This window comes from Trachinotus anak, unplaced genomic scaffold (genome assembly GCF_046630095.1).
Source record: "Trachinotus anak isolate AG129_WGS33_773 ecotype Australia unplaced genomic scaffold, CSIRO_AGI_Tana_v1 ptg000008l, whole genome shotgun sequence".
Lineage (NCBI taxonomy): Eukaryota > Metazoa > Chordata > Actinopteri > Carangiformes > Carangidae > Trachinotus > Trachinotus anak.
The window spans coordinates 21,026,781-21,050,238 of NW_027273859.1; the positions used below are offsets into that span (position 1 = coordinate 21,026,781).

General features: G+C 39.8%; 3 protein-coding genes across 4 annotated transcripts in view; 1 reads left to right on the top strand and 2 right to left on the bottom strand.

Annotated features, from left to right (window-relative positions):
- atosb (atos homolog b) overlaps window positions 1–4,642 on the bottom strand; it is a 29,127-nt gene extending 24,485 nt beyond the window's left edge. The window contains exons 1-3 of one of the 2 annotated variants that reach the window (XM_071483427.1): window positions 4,246–4,642; window positions 3,150–3,252; window positions 2,995–3,048 (exon numbers count right to left, since the gene is read on the bottom strand). The gene's annotated coding sequence lies outside the window, so the exon portion shown is untranslated. The remainder of the gene's footprint in view (window positions 1–2,994; window positions 3,049–3,149; window positions 3,253–4,245) is intronic. The other variant, XM_071483426.1, reaches the window with a different exon arrangement.
- An 833-nt stretch (window positions 4,643–5,475) lies between these two features.
- On the bottom strand, window positions 5,476–11,788 carry cenatac (centrosomal AT-AC splicing factor). Its single transcript, XM_071483428.1, has 11 exons — window positions 11,491–11,788; window positions 10,306–10,472; window positions 10,047–10,145; window positions 9,890–9,956; window positions 9,629–9,691; window positions 9,160–9,227; window positions 8,934–9,048; window positions 8,811–8,841; window positions 7,938–8,039; window positions 7,401–7,533; window positions 5,476–6,796 (listed from the first exon to the last, which is right to left on the bottom strand). Exons 1-11 carry the CDS (start codon window positions 11,605–11,607, stop codon window positions 6,676–6,678), a joined length of 1,083 nt encoding a protein of 360 aa, XP_071339529.1. The 5' UTR covers window positions 11,608–11,788; the 3' UTR covers window positions 5,476–6,675.
- An 811-nt stretch (window positions 11,789–12,599) lies between these two features.
- Window positions 12,600–21,868, top strand: LOC139624768 (zinc finger protein 721-like). Its single transcript, XM_071484145.1, has 5 exons — window positions 12,600–13,744; window positions 14,290–15,342; window positions 15,921–15,966; window positions 16,019–16,227; window positions 18,060–21,868. The coding sequence occupies exons 1-5, from the start codon at window positions 13,573–13,575 to the stop codon at window positions 20,975–20,977; spliced, it is 4,398 nt and encodes a 1,465-aa protein (XP_071340246.1). The 5' UTR covers window positions 12,600–13,572; the 3' UTR covers window positions 20,978–21,868.
- The last annotated feature ends 1,590 nt before the right edge of the window (window positions 21,869–23,458 follow it).

Consider the following 23,458-nt stretch of genomic DNA (forward strand, 5'->3'; position numbering starts at 1 on the left):
CATTACTGCCAACAACTTCCTTGACTGATTGACTAACTGTTTCATCTATAAAATATTAGAAAATACTGAAAACTGCCTGTTGTAATTTCATGCAGCCTGAAGTGTTGTTATCAAGCTGGAACTGAGAAACAGTGGGCACATTTGTATGAAACAGTAATAAATGAATAATCAAAAATATTTGCTAATTACTTTTCTTTTGAATGACAAATTTTTTCAACTCTTCAGTAAATGTTTGGCATATTTGCTTGAAAAATGAGTAAAACGTACACTCAAAAGTACTGCTGGCAAAGACAGCCAGAGATGAAACTCTCACATACCCGCACTGTACAGAACTACACTTTGCCTCTCAGGGTTTAATGTCAAAGCGAGCTGATCTATTAAGCAGGTGGTACTGCTGCCTCGCCACCCTCCTCTCTCTCTCTCTCTGGACTTCTGTTGTCAGCTGTGTTTGAATAAACGAGAGCAGGCTGCTGTTGGTGGATTGTCTCTCAAAAGGTGTGATGCTGTTTTACTACTAATAATGAAACATGTGTGTGAATACAAAAAGTGAAAGATGTAGTAGTTCCCTCCTCCCATTGATATAGCACTACATATTAGCCAATTTTTAACCATTAGCTTTTAGCCAATTCTGAATATTTCCATTCTGCAGGTATTTTACTGCCACACTGATCCTCAGTGGGGAAATATGTGCTGAAACACTGGTTAATACAATTCTAAATAAATTCTTAATCAAGTTATGAGTTTGTGACACTGTCTTGTTCACCGTCTAGTTCTACTATTTAGGCAAATCCAGCATCTAACAAACAGTATCCACTCTTCACATGTCAATCAGAAGCAGTATACCAAAATGCCATTCAATCCTGGCTGAAGGGCCTGATCAAACACCTGTGAAAAGCCTGTCTCAGCCACTCTGATTGGACTTCGGAGTAACAGATTGAAATATAAAAGCTCAAATGAATCAAGTAGTGCTTAGGTGTCTCCCTCATTATTTTCTAATGTCTCTCAGTAAACCATCCATCACCTTTGAAACAGTCTCCAGATGCTCACTTATCCCAAGCATCCTTGAAATCACCGGCGTTACCTTCCACACCCTATAAATAGGTTAATCTATTCACTACAGTCAGTCAGTGCTAAGAGAGCACAGTTACAAACACATACTGCTGACACTGCTGTCTGTAAGAGGACTAACTAGTTCCTCTTATTGACAGACTGTTAAGTGGACTAACTGACCTTTAATGGCAAGCCTGAAGCTGGGTTTACTTAGTGTGTGGCTTTGTGTGTACTTGTGTACAAGTGTGTCAGGGTTAAGGGTGCACCAGTTGAAACTGCACAGGTGCTATTTTATGAGCTCAGGAATAAGCTGTTATTAAGGAGAGAAAACACATACGCTTTTATCCAACACACAACATTAAAAAAAGTGCTTCCTGTAATGTCTTTATCTCCTCAAAACAGGCCGCTGCAGAAGAGTCAACCAGAGAAATGTCCTCGCTCTGGAAGCTTTCTCTTATCTTTTAAATGTGAGGACATTTGGTTATCATTAAAGGTAAGAATGACGTAGACACACTCACAGTTTATGCTGCCCTCTGACCTGTCCACTTGGTAATTTTATGTTTCATCTCAAGATGCCTTGACTCAGCCCCTGGGCTCAACAAGGCATCTCCTGACAAACCGCATCACCCAGGCTTGGGACCCTTGAAGGGGTCATGTAATGAAAATCATATAGACATGCCATACACTGCCTTTAATCTTTGTGATGAATGTTTTAATATGGGCTTCTGCAGAAAATGATAAAAAGAGATCTTTTTATTAGTGTCGCTTTCCACCAGTCGGTGCTGCACATGAGGGGTCATGTGAATAGGTGGACCTTTATTTTGACACAGCACTGGCAGATCAACAAGGTTAATACTGACTAGAAAGAGAGGCAGCATTTCTGTATTTTAAGACAAGAGAAAGACACTGTTCCTGTCAGTCTACCAGCCAGTTCTGGTTCTTGTTAAAACATGTATTCAGAGTGACATACACATGCTTGTTCATCTGCATTTGTGGTGAGCTTTCCTTCCCTTAACCCTAAATTTAACCCTTAGTGGCTAAATAGCTATTTATTTAAGAGAGGTAATTTAGCTCTCACAAGGATGCACACACACACACACACACACACACACACACACACACACACACACACACACACACACACACACACACACACACTCAGTCACTCTCACATACACACAAAAACTGACACACTAGAGATCAATATAGCCCCAGAGCATTGTTGAGTACTGGATCTAACCCACATAATCATCTGTAATCTCCAACATCAAATCCTGCAGAGACACATTGGAGGACTGACAACAAGCCTTCATCAGCTCAAAGCGTTTAATAGCCACCCCCACTTTCCACACACACACACATAAAAAGTGCTGCTAGGTACTGAAGCTAAAAAGGAGAATTGCAACCATGAGGCATAACCACTCAGCCAGACAGCCACAAGAGGCATGGAAGGTAAAATCCATTTGGTCAAACATACTTCCCGTGGTTGGACAGAGAACCAATGGTGTCCCTTAATTTGATGTCACGCATTATCAGCTGGACTACACATGGATAAAATTGTATCTAGCAGCTGGACTGCTGGTCAGATAAGAAGAGCCACTTGCAGGCCAATGTTTAACAGAGGCTGTAACTGTAGCTCACAGAATTTCAAGTCTCAAGTAAGCATCATATTGACCATAATGTACTCATCTTTGAAACAGCCTAATAAGGCACTGGTGGCTCCATACTTTGCCTTGTGAAAACACACAGGATCTCATGACCTCACTCTTGCTTAACTTAATGTACTTGGCTGGGCAGTAAACATGGGAGCATATGATGTATTTCCCTGAGGCTGAATATATTAGTAGGCAAACGGACAAGTCATCACTGGGGATTCCTGGTACTGTTTTCCTTCCCTGCTAAAAAATACCCCACACTCTTCCTTGCTGTCTCTTTGATCCTTACCGTCCTGCCTTTTCTTCTGATGCGAGGAGGGTTTTCTCAGATTCTCTGCCTCATCTGAAGAGACAGACCATCGTGCTTCAGCATTAAAGAACTTAAGTCAACATGTGATTGTGCACAGGACAAGCCCAGAGCCAGGACTGCTAAACAACATGCACCTCGCTGCTGTCAGGGTTGGTTACAGCAAAGATCTGCCATGACATCACACTCAGCTGAGGACAAAGCCCACTGGTTTCTCACAGACAGAGAGGTGGGGGGTGGCTGTCAGACCAAGGCAAGGACAAGGAATAGAAGGAGAAATATGTAGACTTATAGACGGATTTGCTGTAGCAATGTGTGTGTATGTGTGTATGTGTGTGTGTGTACAGAAATCTTCTATTTACATACATGTAAGGCAGCTGGTGGATTCCTACAGGCACGTATGCTGTGAGAGTGATGCAGAGTGAGTGTGACTGTATGCAAGTGTGTCTAATGTGTATGTCAGAGCCATCATTGTCAGGACAATGGGAGGAAGTGCTTTGCAGCTGGGCAATAATTACACTGTAATAACCAACTACTATTACCACCTTAGAGGTTTTATACAAAGTGCAACAAGGGTTTAGTGCCAACATCAAGGCCCCCTTCACTGCGTGATGAAATGCAACTCCCAAGTGCAATCCAAGGGAACAATACGCCTGCTGTACTCAGTGCTATCCTCTCTCCTGTAGGCTTTACACTGATCATCATCACTCCACCCGCTGAGCTACAGTCATAATCTCAAAGATATATGCCAGTGCTGTTGATCCATCCATCTTGCAAAACCCGTATATGCACAATCCCAGGAAGGCATGAGTGTGCCCCGCAGTCCAAATTAAATATTTACATATTCAATCTGATGAGACAAAAAATACCCATGACGGTGACTGATTTCTATCCATCGCTGTCCCAAACCACCGCAGAGTGCATGCACATACACACACATACATAAAGAAAGAGTGAGGAGAGCAGACAAAGCAGGGGAACGCCCCCTGCACCCTGCAAGATACTGGCAGGTCATCAGCTGGCTTAGGCTGGATTCCAGTCATTCTTTGCTCAGATACACAGATTGATAAAAAATAACAAACAAAAAAAAAAAAAACGATGATTGATCCAGGAATTACTACATAACCTGAACCTCTGAGCAAATTCCTATAAATAGCTATCTTTAAAGTTCACACAACGCAGAAGATTAATTGGTAGCTAGCTAGTCAGATCTGAAGATATTAGCCTACTCACCCGACAAAAAAAAAAGAAAAAAGAAAAGGTGGACTCAAAAGGGGAGAGAGAGTTTGAACTGACGCGTCCTTGTCGTCCGGGAGTTTGGCCTTTTTGTTATCTCTCTGCCGTGTTGACTGCTGCGTTGTCGGATCCCAGGTAGCTAACGTTAAAGGGGCGAAAATCGACTTCGAAGCTAAAAGCCGTTGGTCGCCTTGAGCTCTGGGTGTGCGATGGGTAAAATAATCGGACAGTTTGAGCGTTGTCTTGCCACACAGCTCGCTGGCTTCTCCGGCTGTCTACGTCCCTTCCTCGCTGTCCCTGTCTTTTTTGTGCTCGCAGCTGTTTTCGTTGTTTCAACCTTTGCCTGAAATTCCTCCTCTGTCCCTTTAAGCGACAACGTTTCCGGGGTTTGCCAGTTAATAAGGAGGGGGCGGGGCTTCACGGCCAGCTGAGCGCCTGTCATTTAAGCGATTGGCCGCTTCTATTTCGCTTAACCAATCAGCACTCAGGGATCAAAAAGTCTTTAAATCATGCAGATTTATTCAAAAAAATCAAGGTCTGTGATTGGACCGTGGATTAACTCAAGACCCGCCCAGTACACGTGCTTTTTCTCCCCTCCCATTCTTTACTGCTAAGACTGGCTGTCCATAGATCCTCTGATATTTAACAAAAAACTACAAGAAAGCCATGTACTGACATACTGAACAAACACCTTATACTGTTATGCAGCGCTATCATCAATATGCTGTAAAAGTATACACGGCAACGGTTGAATTTGTAGTCAAACACATGGTAACCCCCTTCTTTTCTTCCGCTTGTACTCATACAGCCATAGCCATGTAGTCACAGAGCTAAGAATAGATCAGCTACACGTTGTGTGCCCATATTGCTTTGCGCTGCACTGAGCTCCACGCCCATCTACCCAGAGCACACTGGGGCCTGATTACACTTTGCTGTGGCGAGGAGGAGGCCTATAGAGATAAAAGAAGGGCCTACTGAAAGCTTAAGGAGTGGAATATGGGATGTAACATTTACTGCTCTTGGCCCTTCATCCATCCATGTGCTGATGTGCCACTTGGCAATGCAACTTCTGCATATCTCTCACAGTAATAGTCATTTTTTTAAAAATCCTGAATATAATGCACAAAATAAGCGCCAAATCATTGCACCTCTTACAAAAGCAGTTACCAAGAGATTCCTTAAAAATGCTGCCTTCAGAGTATAAGAAAGCAGCATACAGACAAAAGGTGGATTTTAAGGCTTTATGGTTGCAAAAAATGCCCTTTTCACATGGCGAATCAAGTCTTCATCATAGATCTTTTGTTTTGTGCCTACAGTTTCGGCACAAGTACACGACAGAGTGCACCTGTGACAGATTCTTGGTTGTGTCCTCTCATCTAATGTTCAATTGTTAAAGTAGTCCCATTATCAGAATATTTTTTATTTGTTACCTCATGGTATATAGATTATGCTTTAATTGTAGAACCTTCTTTCTACAATAAAGAATAAGACAAGAGGTTGGACTTGTTTTAGAGAGTGCTGATTCTACTGAGACCACAAGACATACACCCCATAGAACATGTTTTATCATATCTCATTACAAAGCGACAAACATTTACATATGCAGCCCGAAAGCCTTTTCCAGTTTCATCAGGTAACATGATCTGAAAAGGGAAATGAAAGCTCATCATTTGGCATACAGGTTCACTGCAAAAAAAATAGAGATGTTTATTTTAGAGAAACACTGAGATACTACTCTCATTATGTGTATTACTAGGGCTGTTTCCAAAATAATACTGATAGGTCAGAATCTGAGAGGGAGAGAAAAAAAAAAAGAATATAAAAACAGACAGTTTTAAATCTGACTTTTTTTTCTTTTGCCATATTTTATTAAAAATGTATAACACAGTTAGTAACAGATTCCCCTTACGTCAACTCTTTTCTTAACACACAGAAAGGGCCTTTGTTAGTTGAGTGTCTTATGCCCCCTGCTGTTTAACTGCCAGAACAGGCACGTTGCCCTCATCTCAAAGAGCTGTTGTGCAGTCACTTGCAGATCAGAGTCCTCGACTTGTTGGAGGGATGTGGGCAGGAAAAGAATTTCAATGAGGCTTCTCTCTCTGTGTCTTTAATTGAAGCAGCTCAATGACCAAATTGGTTTCAGTCTTTTACTGTGCAGCATGGTGTTGTTGAATGTGTACCATGCAGTTTTTTTATTTAAAAAAAAAAAATGCAATTATGAAAGGTAACTTTCTAACATAAATATCTCCACTAGGCACTGCTTAATATACAAAGTTAACATCTTTACCGCAGGGTTTCTGTTCTGTTATAAAAAAGGGCTAACAGTAGGGTGTCATTTCAACCAAGTACAACTCCAAAATATATGTATAAAACCTCATTCACATCTTGAAAACTCTTTACATGGATTCTCACACAGCATACTCAGTTTTAAGTGTTGTCAGAATTTGTCAGCTTTTCAGTCGTTTTTGCTTTCTTTGACCCGTCTGTGCTGTGCTCTCTCTTCCTCTTTTGTCTGTTCTTCCGTCCTTCCTCTTGTCTGAACTGGTGCCTGTTGGGGAAAAAGTCACATTGGTATGCAGAGGCCAGTGAAGTTAATGTACTGAACTGACATTATTATGTCCCTTTTGTAATGTTTGGCTAGGGACAACAGATGAATTCAGCGTCATCAGCCAACAGCACCATGTGGAGTTAAAAGTCTTGTATGCTAAGTATTTAGCATCCAGGAGGAGAGGATTCAGCTTGCTTTTTCATACAGCTATGAAAAAATAGTGAAAATAAATAGAGGAAACTAGGGAAAAATAGGGAAACTAGAGTGTCACTTGTGGTACAAATATGAGACTGACTTTGAAAGCAGAACACAACAGGAAGATTGCTATAAAAAGAAAAAGGCATTATGGTTAAAAAAAAAAAAAAAAAAAACAACCAAAAAAAAACCCATCTGAATTAACTATCATCCCCATCTTTAACTTCAGGGAATAACAATCTGAAATTAGTCATTCGTCTCTTCACACACAGACATACTCACACAGGACATCAAACCTTAAGTTAAGGCCGGTAAGTGTGTAAACATGAATGGGACAGAGTGAGAAGAGTCAGGGTTCACATTCATTCTGTATTAGTCTCAGGTGAAGTGAAGAGTGGTGCGATCTCACCTGGACTGCCAGCGTCGGCCACTGTTCCACACTCTACCAAAGGAGGGAAGCCAGTTGGCATCTGTGTGTGAGCTGTGATCAAAGTTGGCCCCTACTCTGTTCGGTGGGAGCTTCCTCAGCTTCTCTTGCTCCTCTGACAAAAGACAAACGAAGCCATTTTAATTATACTCCAATCCTGTTATTGCTTAAGTCTACATGTGGTGCTACATATGTTGTGTTACATGAATAAAATCTTTGTATCATTGAGACTTACGAAGATCAAGATCAGAGACCAATATGTTGATACTGCCATGATTTTTAAAAGGTATAAGAGCAGTACCTCTGAATTTGTTGCTGTGATCTCACATTTAACAGTGATGCAACAAATGGCAGAGAAGAAAAAAGTCACACAAACAGCATATAAGAGAAGTAATGAATATAAGAATATAAGATGAGTAATGAATCATATCTTCCTGGTTACCACACAAGATGTGACAAGAACCAAAAAAAGATAATTACTCTAACATTAAAACAAAAATCTGTGTGTGTGTTTCCTACTCTGTTTGAGGAACTCTTGGAGCGATGGACCAATCTCTAGATTTGCTGTAGCACCCGAGGTCCCCTCCACAGGATCGTCCTGGAGCCAAGGAGGGACAGCACCTACGACACAAGACAGGCCACGTGCTTACTCTTTCTCAAAACCATACAACAGGGGAATTGAGCCCATAAGCACTGGAGACACTGGATTTCTGCACAAGCTTTGAAAAGAATGGGAAACAAGAAAATAGGACATTTTTTATAAGTCACATATATGTGCACATGTGGTGTTTCTCCTCAGGACCATGTGACAAGCGGCAAAGCAATATTACTATAAACACAAAATATACATCCAACAAACTCAAATGCAGACAAGAGATTTATCTGGAAAACAGATGGAATGACTTCAATCAAGCTAAAATTGAATTTTTTAAAAATAAAATTTAAAAAATAAGGATTTTTCAGACGTGGCCACAATATATTTTTACAGTACAATTGTTTGTAGTTACTTAAAAAATGTGGTTTCAATTAGGGAAATGACTCAAATATAAAATGTCTTTTTTTTTTTTTACCTCATTAATTATTACACACAGGGAAAATTCCATATGAAGGTATCCCACAGCATTTCGTAAAGGAAGCATTACACTGGGTTAGAAGACATTATTACACTTTTATGAAGTAAAAAGATAAGAAATGCTTTATTTATCCCTATGGGGAAATTCACAATAAAATTTTAGGGTTACTAAGCTTGAAGGGAAATAAGCAGTGGCGCCACATGAAACAGCAAAAGTCAGGAGGTGACTAATAAATTATTGTCTGGTAGAAATGCTGATAAGTGATATGCGAGACAAGTTTAGATAATTAACCATTACATGAATTCATATATTACTGTACCTGTATGAACATTTCCACCGTTTGATGAATCCTGTAACAGAAACCAAATGAGGTGTTTGTGTTTGCGTAAAAAGACAAACAGTTAATTATTAAATCCTTTCTTAATGACAGCCGTCCACCTACCTGATAGCCTATGAAAGTCAGGCCCTGTCCTGCTGCAGCCCACGATGCTTCCACCACCGAGTCCACAAAGCTGCTCCCTGGCTGCTGGTCTGATCCCTGAGCTGTAAACTGAGAGCTGTTCCCCAGACAACAAGATGAGTCCCAAACAAACAGAGGTCATTTGAAATGCTATTGATGATATGATGCAAAATAAGAATAAAAATGTGACAGGCAGACACCACGTTACCTGACAGAATCCTCTGTAGACACGTCTGTGCCATTGGGTCCATTGAACAACTCGGGCTCTGCGTCACGCTGATATTGATTCAGGAAAAGCCAACAGTGGTTCACAGAGGAAGTCTGACCACTAATCACGCATCATCTCAGCTTTTATCATCACAATCCTCACACACTACTTTCTCCCAAATGCTTACACAAACCTGTTTTTATTCAGCATTCCAATCTAACATTTACCATAACCCGCTGTCGAAAATTGCTTTGTCCTCAAACCACCCTGGCCACCAGATACAAGGTTCCACCAGCCACAACTACTTTTAGAGTTAAACAGGTTCTCCAGAGGATCATTGGTTTGGTAGTTGCAATCATGTAGCTGGGGAATAGTGGCATTTCCCATCTTACATTCAATTCAAAATCATGAAAAACAACAGTCAGGGCCAGAGTGATGGATACTGCCACTGCATCCTTGGAAAACAAACCTCTAAAAGAGACTGAAGGACCTCTTGACGATGCTTCTCCTGGCCCCGGATATAATCAGCTTGCTGCAGTCAGGAAAAGAAAAACAAAGAAAGCAGGTCGCTATCAGAACATTTTTTGTTTTGGCAAAATTACATTCCTTAAGACACTTTTTAGCCATGTTGGTGGCTGTCTCAGAGTCACTACCACAGCTGTACAATCTTAGTTAATTGTCATTTAAGGTTAATCTTAAATTCATTTAAAAAACACAAATTCTGCCTTACCTCTTTGATGAATTCATCCTCCTTCTCCACAAATGATTCCAGCACATTTTCCAGCTCAGCTTTAAACCTAAACAAAAATAAACAATGATCGGTGCAAAGAATCTTTTATTTTCCAAACAAACTTCACTAATATAGACTTTTAGCTCACTGGGCCTACCTTTTAGTTTCCTCCTCTGTGATGATGACCTTGTCTCTAAGCTTGGGGTCGGCCTTATTTTCCCACCAAAACTTGTGTGTATTTTTCCTGTGTTCTGGGCTGAAACCAAGTACGTTTGACATGTAAAGCAGCAAACAAGGGACAGAAGGAGTTGATCAAAAACTTGTATGTGTGTGTTTTGTCAAGCCCACAGACATTTGACATGTGCTGCATTGTACTATACAGTTGCAGTACAGTTGAAAAAAGTTTGGGTGCTTACGTGGCCATGTGTTCTAACAAGCCCCCGTACAGCACAGTCATGTTGCCGTCCGTGACATTTCGGTCAACTTCAAGCCCACAGCAGTAGCACCAGAATGTCTGCTTGGGCTGGGTGCAGTCAAACTTTTCTACCTGGGGCTTTTTAAGTGTTCGGCGAGCTTCCTTCACCTGGGAGACAGTGGATGAAACAAAGACAGGAAATATAAAAGTTGTACTCCAACTAAAACCGATGCAGTCTTAAACAGCAGACCTGCAGTAAGTCCTACCTTTGTGAAGGTCAAAATATTGTTTAGGTCATTCTGGAGGTTGTAGTTTGTGATGCTGTTTAACTATATTGACTTATATTTACAAATGATGGTCAATTATGTAAATAAAAATAAAACAAGGAATTCAAGAATTAAATAAACAGTGCTTAATAGTGCAATCTGAATCCTTTTGAGGTGGTATAGTGACTTGTTAGTGACTTGATATTTTTACTAATATAAAGGAAAAACAGGTAGCCATAAATCTCTGAGTTTGTGTGTGTGCAATGTGCATACTCTATACAGTGATATTATACCATACCATGAAATAGTATATGTAATAGAAACAAAAAAAAAATGCTGTAGTACATACTATGAGATATAAAGTAATATTAGTATGATTTTCATTATAATTATGAAGAGATGTAAGCAATACAATTCAATGTCAAATGTGTTAGATTTGTTACAACTACTACTAAGTTATGTTAAAATAAGTACCCCAGACGAAAAATATAATCCTACACAATTTTAAACATGTGCAGATAAATTCTGTGATTTCACTTCTCTGCATTCTGCCATCTTTTATTAGGCTGGTTAACGTTATAAATGTAATGTACTTGATGCACATCGAAGTGGCCATTTTGTAGACGTTAAATCAACCCTAAATAACCACAGATGTTAGTGGGCTTAAAACATTTTGTGTTGTTGGGACAAGCACAAGCTATCGAACACAAAACAAAAGGCTAAAGGGTGTCAGTGTCACTCAGAAGGGGACAGGATTTGTTAATTTTGTTGATTTTGATATCGACGACGGTTTGCAGCTAGCATCGGGGGCTAGCAGCGCGCAAACAGACCAAGTTCAGCAAGGTGCAAGAAAACGTGAGCACAAAAAAATACTTCAGTGCAGGAAATCAGTGTGACTCAACTGGCATTAACCTACTTACCTTTTCCAAGAATTTGAGAAGAACCACTCTTAGTCTGCTTTGGTGGTTTTTTCCGAAGATATGTCCCTTCCCGTTGAACGTTGTTTGCCTACATATGGCACAATAAAAAGCCCCCATGGATACAATGGAAGTAGCATAAAACTAGAGTATACTACAGCTGAGTTGACGCAAGAGCCGAGCCAAAACCAACATCTCTACCATTTCTTTAGTGATTTATCAATCGCAAATCAACATTGATTATGGCTCATAATCTGCTACAGGAAGCAATTCCGTCTAGATATGATTTCCCCCTGGAAACAAACAGGCGACGCGGAACTGTGGTTACACCTTTCAGACTCTCCTACTAATTTGGAGAAAGTGCTGCTACGCTTAATTGTTTTGTGCATTTATGAACATTGGATTTACATATCCGATAGTAGTAAATAATAATGAATTATCTAACTGAATAGCAGTAACCACCTGTATTGGACCCTACCATTGTAGAGGTAAAAGGTAAAAAAGACTTTCCAGAGTGAAACATGACACAGAAGCCATGTCCCTGCAACATCTGCGGGAGAAGATTTAGTGACATGTCAATATTGAAAAGACATATGAGTATCCACACAGGTGAGAAACTGTATTCTTGTAAAACTTCTGGGAAAGACTTCTGACTCAGCAGTGAGAACACATGCAGGTGAGAAACCGTATCTTTGCAACACCTTTGGGAAAATATTTAGTCACTTGCCAAACTTTAAAAAGCACACAAGAATCCATACTGGTGAGAAGCTATATGCTTGCACAACGTGTGGGAAAGCTTTCAGACTTAATAGTGAATTGATAGTCCACACAGGAGGAGACCACACTGGTGAGAAGCTATATCACTGCAACACCTGTGGGAAAAGATACTTTGATATGTCTCAGTTGGGAAGACATATAAGATCATACACAGGCAAGCAGCCTTGCGTTTCAAGAATATGCGGGAGACGGTTCAGTTGCAGCAGCTCATGGCCAAAACACACAAGAACCCACGCAGGTAATGAGCCACATATTTGCAGCTCTTGTGGGACAACACTAAAGATCAGTGTACACAAGAGAAACTATTTTTGATCCACAATCTTTTGCAAGAGCTGCATCTTTTCAGCTGTTTAAATCTTAGTTTAATGCAGTACATGTTTGTGGAACTACCCTATTATCCTTGACTGACTGTATTACTTGCATTTCTGTAAGCAGCACTATTTCTGTTATCTCCCTGACTGACCTCATTAATCAGTTTTCTTTTTTACTATTTGTATACACTACCTCAGTTATTTGAGTCGATTGTCAACTCTGAGCTGAGAAGCCTAGTGATGTTGGGCCGCTTGCAGTGTGTAGTCATCTTGCTTTTATTGTAATGACGCACTACATGGTACTGTCAAAGAATTTAGTTAATATAATGTTCAGACTGATGTTCCACGTTGATAGAGTGAATGACTATCTTAGAAATGAGAAGCACTATCAACCTGAGATTTCAGACTGCATACCATAATTAGCATCTAAGTGAAGCTGGAGAGTAATTTGCTGTTTTTGTTTTTTTTTTTTTCTGTTTTTTTTTTTATTATTATTTTTTATTTCATGTGTTTATTTCAATATCGCAGTTTTATGGCATAACATAAAAATACCAGATTCACTCTGAATAAAGCTACAAGTAAATAATATGAGAATGTTTAGGCCACTGCCTTTTTTTTAGTGGCAAAAGTAACATCCGGTGTGTTTAACTGACCCACTGCAATATGATGCAACCACACGATTAAAGAAAATTAGAAACCTCTGTTATTTGGGTGGTGGTGTGTGTCAAGGGGACTCATAACATTAGCATTACCCAAATCATGTACACAGATTGACTTGTGGAAAGGTAAATAACATTTAAAAAAGGACTCATGAAGTGATGCAGTACTATTTATTTTTGCGAGTTCCCTTTAAATCGGAGTAACATCATATTGAGTCCGGCGGAAGTAAACAATCAGTGAAGCGGATTCAAGTTCAGCTGCCTTTTGGCTTAGCTCATAAATCAAATGGTTTAGCCCCGGCCCTCAGAGTACCCCATATCCAGCCGATTGAGTGAAAATGTCTTCAGTTTTGTGTTTGAGAAAGTTTGTCAGTGAGCGACTAACCGCAGCAGCCGAGGAAATATTAGGAGCGTTTCAACAGACGGTGTCAGTTTACGAGGAGGAGATCGTCCGTCAGCGCAGACTGCTCGACATCGTCCTGAAGCCCGAGATTAGATTACACAAGAAAGGTTTGTCATATTACACTGTGCTTGGCAATACTATGAATGAATTCATATATTTTCTCAGTTGAACCTAACGATACTTCAAACGATTGCTGGGCACCCCTTTTACATAAGGCAGCTTTAGCATGGGATGTAGCCTATACATTGTTATTAATGGGTTTATCACTGGTTAATAAATCATTTACTAATTCTTAAACAGACCAGTGTTTAGTAATAAAATCTTCTGAGTTGTCAGGTTGTGTAAACTCCTCCTCCACCATGACACTGCTGTCTTTTCAGCGAGCTATGAAATTCAGCAGGGAGACAGTTAAATGGACCCAATTCATTTAATTGCAACCTAGCGACCCAAAAGTTGTCATAATTAATGGCTTGTAACTGACTTGTAAAGCATTACAATGTGACTTGTTAACCATTAATAATGCCATTTATTACAACCAGTAAAACTTTCATAGTAATATATAATATAATATATAATAATGGATTTCAATACTTCTTCCACAGCTGGAAAGTCCATAGCTTTACATAAGTGCTTCTTTTGTCCTTCCCTTCAGACATCTTACAGTCATCAGTTTGTAATCAGGAGTTTCATCTGGACCAGGATAAGGTCTTTTACCAAGTGAGGAACTCCAGTCTGTACCAAGAGGACCCAGATGCTGCGCAGATTAAAGAGGAGCAGGAGGAACTCTGCACCACTCAGGACAGAGAGCAGCTTGTACTGGAGCAGGAGACTAATTTGTTTAAGCTGAGGCCTGCTTGTGATGGAAGTGATTACACGGAAGATCAGACTCTGCTTTTAGATCCTGACCAGACTCAGAGTGCAGCAGAAAAAGAGCCACTGACCAACATCTCAGTTACAGTAATAAAACCTGAATCTGACAGAGAGGGCTCAGGTGTATCAGTACCAAACAACGAGCACCAGGTTTCTCATAATTCTCACACAGCTAAAAGCCAAGACCATGAAAGAGGAAACCAAGAGAATGCAAGTACAGATCAGAAACCAGAGAACAAGCACTTCAAATGTATATTTTGCTCTGAGGAGTTTCAGGATTTCTTAAAATTAAACATTCACAAAAGGACCCACGCTGGTGAAAAGCGTTTTAATTGCGACACTTGTGGGAAAAGTTTTACCCAGAAGGCTCTGGTGAGGAAACACATGATGACTCACACAGGGGTAAAGCCCTTCAGATGCAGAGTGTGTGGAAAGGAATTCAACTGTCAGTCGAACAGCATCACTCATATGAAAACTCATACCGGAGAGAAGCCACACGCTTGTGCCACCTGTGGGAAGTGTTTCAGCCGTGGAGCAGACCTGAGGAGACACAACCTAATTCACACAGGGGAGAAACCCTACAGCTGTGTCCACTGCGGGAGGGAGTTTTCTTACCACTCATCTCTCATAAATCATGTCCGCGTGCACACAGGGGAGAAGCCTTATAAATGTAGTTGGTGTGGGAAGAGGTTTACTGTCAGCACAACATTGAAAATACACACCAGAGTCCATACAGGGGAAAAGCCGTATAAATGTGACTTCTGTGGGAGGAATTTTGCTCATAACACAGGACTGAGGTTTCATAGAAGGATCCATGCAAGAGAGAAACCACAGAGCTGAAATTCCTTTTAAGAAAAGGTTTATAAATGTTCAAAAATGACTGTAAGATTAGACTGTTTGGATTCAACTTGCTATAGAAAAGTTTTCAGATCTAAACCTCAAAGATTCAAGATTTGTGGTTAAAACGGGCCCGACTCAGAGGCTTGTTGAGACAATGTAAAATTTCCATCACATTTGCACAGTGAAGGTTGAGTTTGGGTTTTAGCTCAGTTTTAAATGAGTAAAACACCTGGCTGCAGAGATAACCCACTATACAGTGGGTTAATTACAATAAATGATAAAGGATCTAAATGTACAAAGGGTCTGCTTCTTTACCATCCAGCTCTAATAATGGAGCTCAAATCTTAGGTGGATAGAAGTTATTGCTATTTTATAATGAAGTCTAGGACAAAGGAAGAGTCCCAGTAAATTGGAAGAATGAATCATTATTCCTATAAGTATTTATGCCTATAAATCTGCAAACAGGAGATGGATGATATGTACATGTTACTGCACAATGTGAGTTTTAAATAAACTAATGTGATTTGTGGGTGTTATGGTTGAACCTGTATGCTGTGTATTCCGGGCCAGTAGGTGGCAGCACGAGCTATAGAGCTTGTTTACTCCTGCGAATGCGGAAGTAAGCAGAAAACTGAGAACGCAACTTCAGCACGTTTAATGAGTTGATAAAGTTTTCGCACAAGACTGTGTCTCAGTTTTAATTCAACAATGTCTTCAGTCCAAAATATGCGACAGTTCGTCTGTGATCGACTCACTGCGGCTGCGCGAGAAATACTGGGAGCCTTTGAAAAGAAAGTGGAGGATTACGAGGCTGAAATCGCTCGTCAACGCAGGCTGTTGGAAACCGTCTTGACGCCTGAGATAAAGTTACAACACGCAGGTTGGTAAAGTGAAAAAGCTCTCCTCTGATGAAGCGACTTCTATGTAAAACAGGCCATGGTAAAGGTCCATTCACGCTGTATTTGTGGCGATGTCGTGCCTCACCTTCCGGACGGACTAGTCTGACAGGTGTAATGAAGTATTTGGTTTTCAGAGAGAAGTGCTGTAACTGGCAGTCGGGTGTAGCATCTTGCTAATCAGACGTGTGTCCAATTTCGCAATGCAGTTACATATGTGTCATTTTTAACCAAACACTGTTACAACACATGTTACACGCATGGTGCCAAACGCACAAGGAAGTCGCCACTGTCTTCAGGTCAGAAACGCCTGAGGGGCAACAATAGTCAATAACTGACAGACGAAAGCCTCGCCTCGTCTCACCTAATACTGCTGTGTGCATTATTTTGTTAAAATAAAAAAGCCCACTGCTGGCTCTGCAATAAAAACTTGATGCTAACATGAAGGAAACTTTCAGAGGCTGATAAGTGACTAAATCCTCAGCTGAATACTGCAGCAGACGCTCACTGACACTGTGCAGAAATTATAGAAATACTATAAGACACTATACTAAAGATTATAGGAAAACATTTTGTTAATGCAGAGCTGTTCATCTTTTAAACATATAGTGCAAATGTGCACTAAGCTATATAATGAAGGTTGATTGAAAACAGTCAAAAACAGTATAAAGATAAATATCGGATCATAATACATGGTCAGGACAGTAAAGGGAAGTGAAGGGCTCCCATAATACTTACACCTAAGTACAGACATGACAGAGACCGTTTGCAATGTGGAGGAGTCAAAGGCACCCCTGCACAGATGGTCAGAATCATGATATCCTTGTAATCACTCAGGCATCTTAATAATCATTATCATATCTTTATGGTTAAATCCAGAATAGGTTATTTCATGGACTAGTTTTAAATTAAAGTTTCTAATTTACAGAGAATGTGGAAAAAAATGTGATTATGAAAAGATGAGTCCCCTTAGTGGACATCTCGTTTAGACCCCCGACATGTTCAGAAATGGCCCCCACTATGTTGGGTAACTTAACACTTAATTTGTTTCGAATATTTCCAGGCTTCAACCGGTGCTGCTGTTGCAGCTGAAGCAGCAAGAGTTGGTCAGAAAGAGATAGCTATAGCTAATGAAGAGAGAGATGTAGGAGGGGAAGAGGAGGACAGCAGCCAACGTGCTGCTATGGGAGAACCAGCTAGGGCAGAACAACAGGTGAGATTGACACCAAACTACAGAGAGAGCTCTATATTCAGTTAGTTATTTGTCACAAAGCACTTGGCAAAGTTATTTCCACAACAAAGAGGCAAAAGAAGGGGTGGGCTACAAACAGGCTTGCTTTAGAACATTCACCTCATTAGAGGATTAAGCAAATGCCAGTAAATGACAAAATACATTAGAGAATTAGTTATAGCTATGGCTGTCTTTTTTTATTCGCAATTCAAGCATTGGTTTGAACATGGGGGACAAAATAATATTCGAACTGTAATAACTTGTTCAAATTCAAAATTTCCAACCTATAAGTGCAACAGACCGGCTGAAGTTGTTTGCCTTGTGATCCAGCAGAGGGCGCTCTAAAACTTCACCTATTACATGCCTATCAACCTATAAGTAAACTAATGAGCCAGTAATGCTATGTTTGCTGCAATAAAAACTGTAGCTATCAACGTGTCTTGCATTCCCAGTCCTTGGTAAGGCAGCCGCCACGTTTCAAATGTGCATTGCTCATTATAGATTTTCTTATTCATTACTGTTACATATAGGCTCATATACGTACTACATTTCATCACTGTCCCCCTCCTTCGTCCTTCTCCTTAGAGCTCTCCCAGACATCTGTCCATAAAGAGGAGGAGGTTCTCCTGGACCAGCCGCAGCACAGCAACCAAGAGACGAGCCCCAGTCTGATCCAACCAGATCCTTCACAGGTTAAAGAGGAACATGAGGAAATGTGCATCAGTCAGCAAAGACGGCAGCTTGCACGGCAACAAGAGACTGATGCCTCTAAGACTCCCACTTGTGAGGGACGTGTTTGCAATGATCAGTCTCAGCCTTCAGACACTGACCAACCTCAGACTGCAGCAAACCCAGATCCTCTACCAAGCATCTCAGACAAAGATGTGTTATCTGACAGAGAGAGTTCTTCAGTATCAGCACCAAACAGTGACCAGCACCTCCTTTCTCACAACTCGTGTGTAGATAAAAGCAAAGACGCCATAACTTCTAACCAAGGAAGTGCAACACCAAATAGACATACTGAGTCAACACCAATTGAGAAAAGCAATGAGAGCACAACATCAGATGGAAAAAGCAATGATGGCGTCACAACATCAGCTACAAGTACCAGGCAAACATCAGATAAGGAATGTAATGATGAAAACACTGTATTAACCAGTAGTACCAAGCTAACACCAACTGAGAAATGTAACAATGAGACTACAACATCAGCTACAAGTACCGAGCTAACGCCTAATCAGAAACAGAACGGTAAGACCACCACATCAGCTAGGGGCACCCAGCCAACACTAAATGACAAGGGTAATGTTGAGACCCCACCATCAAAAAAGAACAGCCAAGATATGACCTTAACTGGCAGTGTTGAGTCAACACCAAATGAAAAAGGCAACGATAATAATGTACCGAAAAGTATGGAGCTAATGCCAAATGAGAATTGTAACAGGGAGACAACAACATCATCAACTACAAGTACTCAGATAACACCAAAAAGCATTTGTAATGATGAGAAGATAACTAGAAGCAGCAGGCCAACACCAAATGAAAAACTTGATGATGGGAACACAACATCAAACAAAATTAAAGATATAACACCAAATGAGAACAGAAATAATGATAAGACAGAATCAGCTGAGAGTACTGATCCAACACTACGTAAGAAATCTGACAAAGAAAATGCAAATGCAACCAGAAATACTTCATCAACACAAAATAGAGACCAGAAAGCAAACGAACAGAAGGCACAAAAGACACCCAATGATTTGAAAGCCACATCAACTTCAAGTACTAAACCAACACTAAGTAAGAAATGCAATGATGAGACCTCAAACAGAAGTAAAAAGGCTACACCAAATAAGAATCGTAGCAGAGAGAACACAAGTGCTGAGCCAACCCCTAATAAGAAACTCAGTAATGAGAAAACACCAACCACAAGTACTCAACCAACACCAGATAAGAAGCACAATGACAGGAAAATGACAACTACTGAAAGTATTGAGCCAACACCAAATGAAGAACCCAATGATGGGATCACATCATCAAACAAAAGTACAGAGATAACAGCAAACAAGATGAGCAATGATGAGAGCACAGCATCAATTGAAAGTAATGACCCAACACAAAATAAGAAACTGAATCATGAAAACACAACCGCGAAAAGAAATACTGCATCAACACGAAATAGAGACCCGAAAGAAAAAGAACACATACCAGAAAAGGAACCTAATGATGGAAAACCTACATCAACTTCAAGTACTAAACTAACACTATGCAAGAAACGCAGCAATGAGACAACATCTGACAGAAATACAAAGTCAACATCAAATAAGAATCGTAGCAGAGAGAACACAACATCAACTAAAATTGTTGAGTCAACCTCTAATAAGAAATCCAAAGATGGGAAAACCGAAACCACTTGTACTGAACCAAGACCAGACAAGAAACACAATGATAGGAAAACAACTTCTGCTGAAAGTATTGAATCAACACTGAAGAAGAAACCCAATGATGGGAACGCAACATCAACTACAAGTACCAAGCCAACACCAAATAAGAATCATGATGATGGCAACACGAGGTCTACAAGGAGTAAGAAGCCAATACTGTGTACGAGACAAAAGCATGGGAGCACAACACCAGAAGCAAGTGCTGGTGCAACACCAAATAAGAGACGTAAGAAAGACAATACAACATCAGAGCTAACAAAAAGTGAGAAACATAACAATGAGAGAACAGCATCAAATGGAAGTGCAAACCCAGCACAAAACAGGAAGGATGGGAACAAGTCAAGTGCCAACATCAAGGGCGATGATAACCCTTACAAATGTGACCGGTGCGGTAAAGTGATGACTAATTTTAAGAACTACAAGTTTCATATGAAATCCCACACCGTTGAAAAGACTTTCAAATGCGACACTTGCGGGAAAATGTTCAGGGAGAGCTGGGATTTGAATAAGCATTTAGTCATTCACTCTGTTGAGAAGCCTTTCAAGTGCGAAGTTTGCGGACACGGATTCAACAGAAGTTACAATCTTGACCTGCATCTTAGGGTTCACACTGGGGAAAAGCCATACAAATGCAACATCTGTGACAAAAGCTTCAGCTCATGTGTGAATATGAAGAAGCACATGAGAATTCACACGGGTGAGAAGCCTTACAAATGCAGCGACTGTGGGAAGGAGTTTGCATGTTCTTCGTCTTTCAAAAATCATCGGCGAGTTCATACAGGTGAAAAGCCCTTTAAGTGTTCTCATTGCAAGAGAAAATTTGCTACCAGAACGACTTTGACGAGGCACATCAGGACACACACCGGTGAAAAGCCATATAAATGCAATGTGTGTGAGAAGGTGTTTGGCCACAAAACAGACCTAAAAGGACACATGAGGATACATACCGGAGAGAAGCCTTACAAATGTAGTACATGTGGAGAACAGTTCTCCACCTGGTCAAAACTGAACAAGCACAAAGGTGTCCACTCAAGTGATGCGCAAAGCTCCTCTGCTTAAAAACGTGTGCTTTTGACACAGCGTCCTTAAGATAAAAGTAAACGAATTGCACAAAAGTGGAACTGCTACTGGAATTTTAAGTTTGCATTTTGTACTCCATCGGTTTATTGTAGATTTTAACTGGTTTTAACTGTTGTCTGTCAAAATCTATGGAGACAGACCAGAGAGATTGTCTTTTTTTTTTTTTTACCTCTTCCTTGTCAAAATCTGGTGCCTACAGTACCCATGAAGCAACACAATCACAGCTAATAATGTACCAATGATCTGCTAGCCTTAAGCAGACCCTCAGATTTTTTTTCACATTCAGTTTTGGAGTCTTCTTGAAAACTGGGATGTTCATAAGAGCCAAATCCCACCTTGTGCCTTGCAAAGTTTCCTGTCAGTGGTTTTTATACACAGAAATTGGTATGATTAAAATATGTTAATCCAATTTACCTTATTGTTTTAATCAGGGGTTATTTAATTGACTTTTACCAAGTAGATGAGGAAAAGAAACTGCATCTGTGCCTTAATTCCTTGACTTTTGGAAAATAAGTTTGTTTTGAAACAAGCTCTAACCTAATTCATCGAAAATGCCTGCAATAAATAGTTGAATAGTCAATCAATGAGTGACTAACTGCAACTCTGGAGAAAACATTAGCAAAGACTGCCGGAAGTCCCTTTGATGCCTGAGATGAAGATACACAGATCTGTAAGATAACGTTGTTCCTCTTACATTATCACATTATCTAACTTGTATGAGATGTAAAAACAAACAGTTTAACGTTGAATATTTTACAGATGAACTGACTGTTATTCACTGGTTGTTGCAGATTTGTCCTGTTTGGTATACTGTCTGCCTTGTGTCAAATTGTGTCTTTTGAAAAATAAAATCCATGTTTAAAAAAAAAACACTTTAAAATGTTGCAGCTATTTTTATTGCAAGTAAGAAAGTTAAGCTGAAGTATCTTGTTTTTTGTTTACCAACTTTTCACATGTATTTGCATATATTGTAGATTTGTCTGTTTTTATGTAAGTCTAATTTTCACAAAAACATGATAATTATGACAAAAAGGTCAGTCACCCTACTCCCCAGAGTAACTCAGCCCGAGGAGCCATGTTTCCATAGTAACAGTGACTCCTGTTGACTAGTGGCAACCAAAGGTCTTTAGACCTGTCAGTGAAAAAGACAGAAGAAGAAGAAGCCCAGTTAACCTCATGTTACATTTATGTTTGTCACCATGTTTAGCACACTTTTCTGAATTTGTCTCTACATGTCAGCATTTGCTTTTTTTTTAATGTTATCTTTAAATTTGGTAGACCAGAAACTTTCTGAAGTAGAAATAATTTCAGATGTATTTTTTTATCCTGCATATGAATGTTTCTGCCCCAGCAGTCTTTAGATCTAACAATGAAAAAAGCTCAATCAAATGTTACCTTAGTCACAATGTTCTCCAGTCCTCCAGAGCAGCCATCTATAAGCATGGCCAATATGTATGGCTATTGCATTTTATAGCAACCATATCGTCAGTAACTCACCACACATGAACCTGTAAAGCACCGTAGATCATCACACATGACAGGATCAACAGTGACCTAATTTATAACAATGCAGTTTATAACAATCAAACAGATTGCAAAATGTTTCAAAACAAGGGACTGCTGCAGTGTGCTGATAACACATTTCTGTCTGCCTGGTTTCTAGGCCTTCGGCAGGTATTAGGCCCTAGTACCTATTAGGCCCTAGTAGAGGTGGTCATAGCATGAGTTTGTTTTTCCATAATATATCATTATTTCTGCTGGCCTTCAGGAGTGTCAGTCACAATAAATATGAAAGGTAAAAGTTTACTCTATACCTGATGAACTAAGTATGGTCAGGAGATGACATTTTATTTTATGCCTGCATTTTTTCAGTCTAATGACATTTTAAGACTGTGTGCTCTCTTTGTTTTCCTTTACAGAATTACAGAATTTAAAGAATTTTCCTTTACAGAATATTTAAATTGACATTTCCTTGTATAATTCCTTTTAATATATTGGTTTTACCCTAAGCTGTTTTCATTGCCATGTATTTAAAATTGGCACACTGAAAACTACATGCTCAGTGAGTTTTTTTAATTGAAGCATCTAGTCTGGTACATGTGAATATTCATTTTTACCTGCAGCCAAAGTATTGTTGCACTGTCAAACAATTCAAAAGTCATCATTTCTTGGAAAGGAAGTGGGAATAATAAACTAAAGTTGGGTAGTTGTCTGTCTTAACCGGCCTCAACCGGTTGGGTTGAGAGGAGATAAATGTGAATGAGTCCTTCCATTAATCAATCAATCAGACTTTATTTGTAAAGCACTTTTTACAATGTGTGACAGATATTTGTCAGCTTTACACAATAAAAGAAACAAACAATAACAGAAAACACTGAAGATTGGAAAGCAAAGATAAAGATAGAGTGATAAAGATAAAAGAAAGAAAAAATGTTTGGAAGAAATAAAAGTAGAAAGGGC

Coding starts and splice junctions, on each gene's coding strand:
- cenatac (XM_071483428.1), bottom strand. CDS start 11,607: ATGGGGGCTTTTTATTGTGCCATATGTAGGCAAACAACGTTCAACGGG. Junction 10,146..10,305: donor TTGTTAGAACACATGGCCAC/GTAAGCACCCAA, acceptor ACTTGGTTTCAG/CCCAGAACACAGGAAAAATA. Junction 8,040..8,810: donor CGGTGGAAATGTTCATACAG/GTACAGTAATAT, acceptor CTTGTGTCGTAG/GTGCTGTCCCTCCTTGGCTC.
- LOC139624768 (XM_071484145.1), top strand. CDS start 13,573: ATGTCTTCAGTTTTGTGTTTGAGAAAGTTTGTCAGTGAGCGACTAACC. Junction 13,745..14,289: donor GATTAGATTACACAAGAAAG/GTTTGTCATATT, acceptor CCTTCCCTTCAG/ACATCTTACAGTCATCAGTT. Junction 15,343..15,920: donor TGCAAGAGAGAAACCACAGA/GCTGAAATTCCT, acceptor CCGGGCCAGTAG/GTGGCAGCACGAGCTATAGA.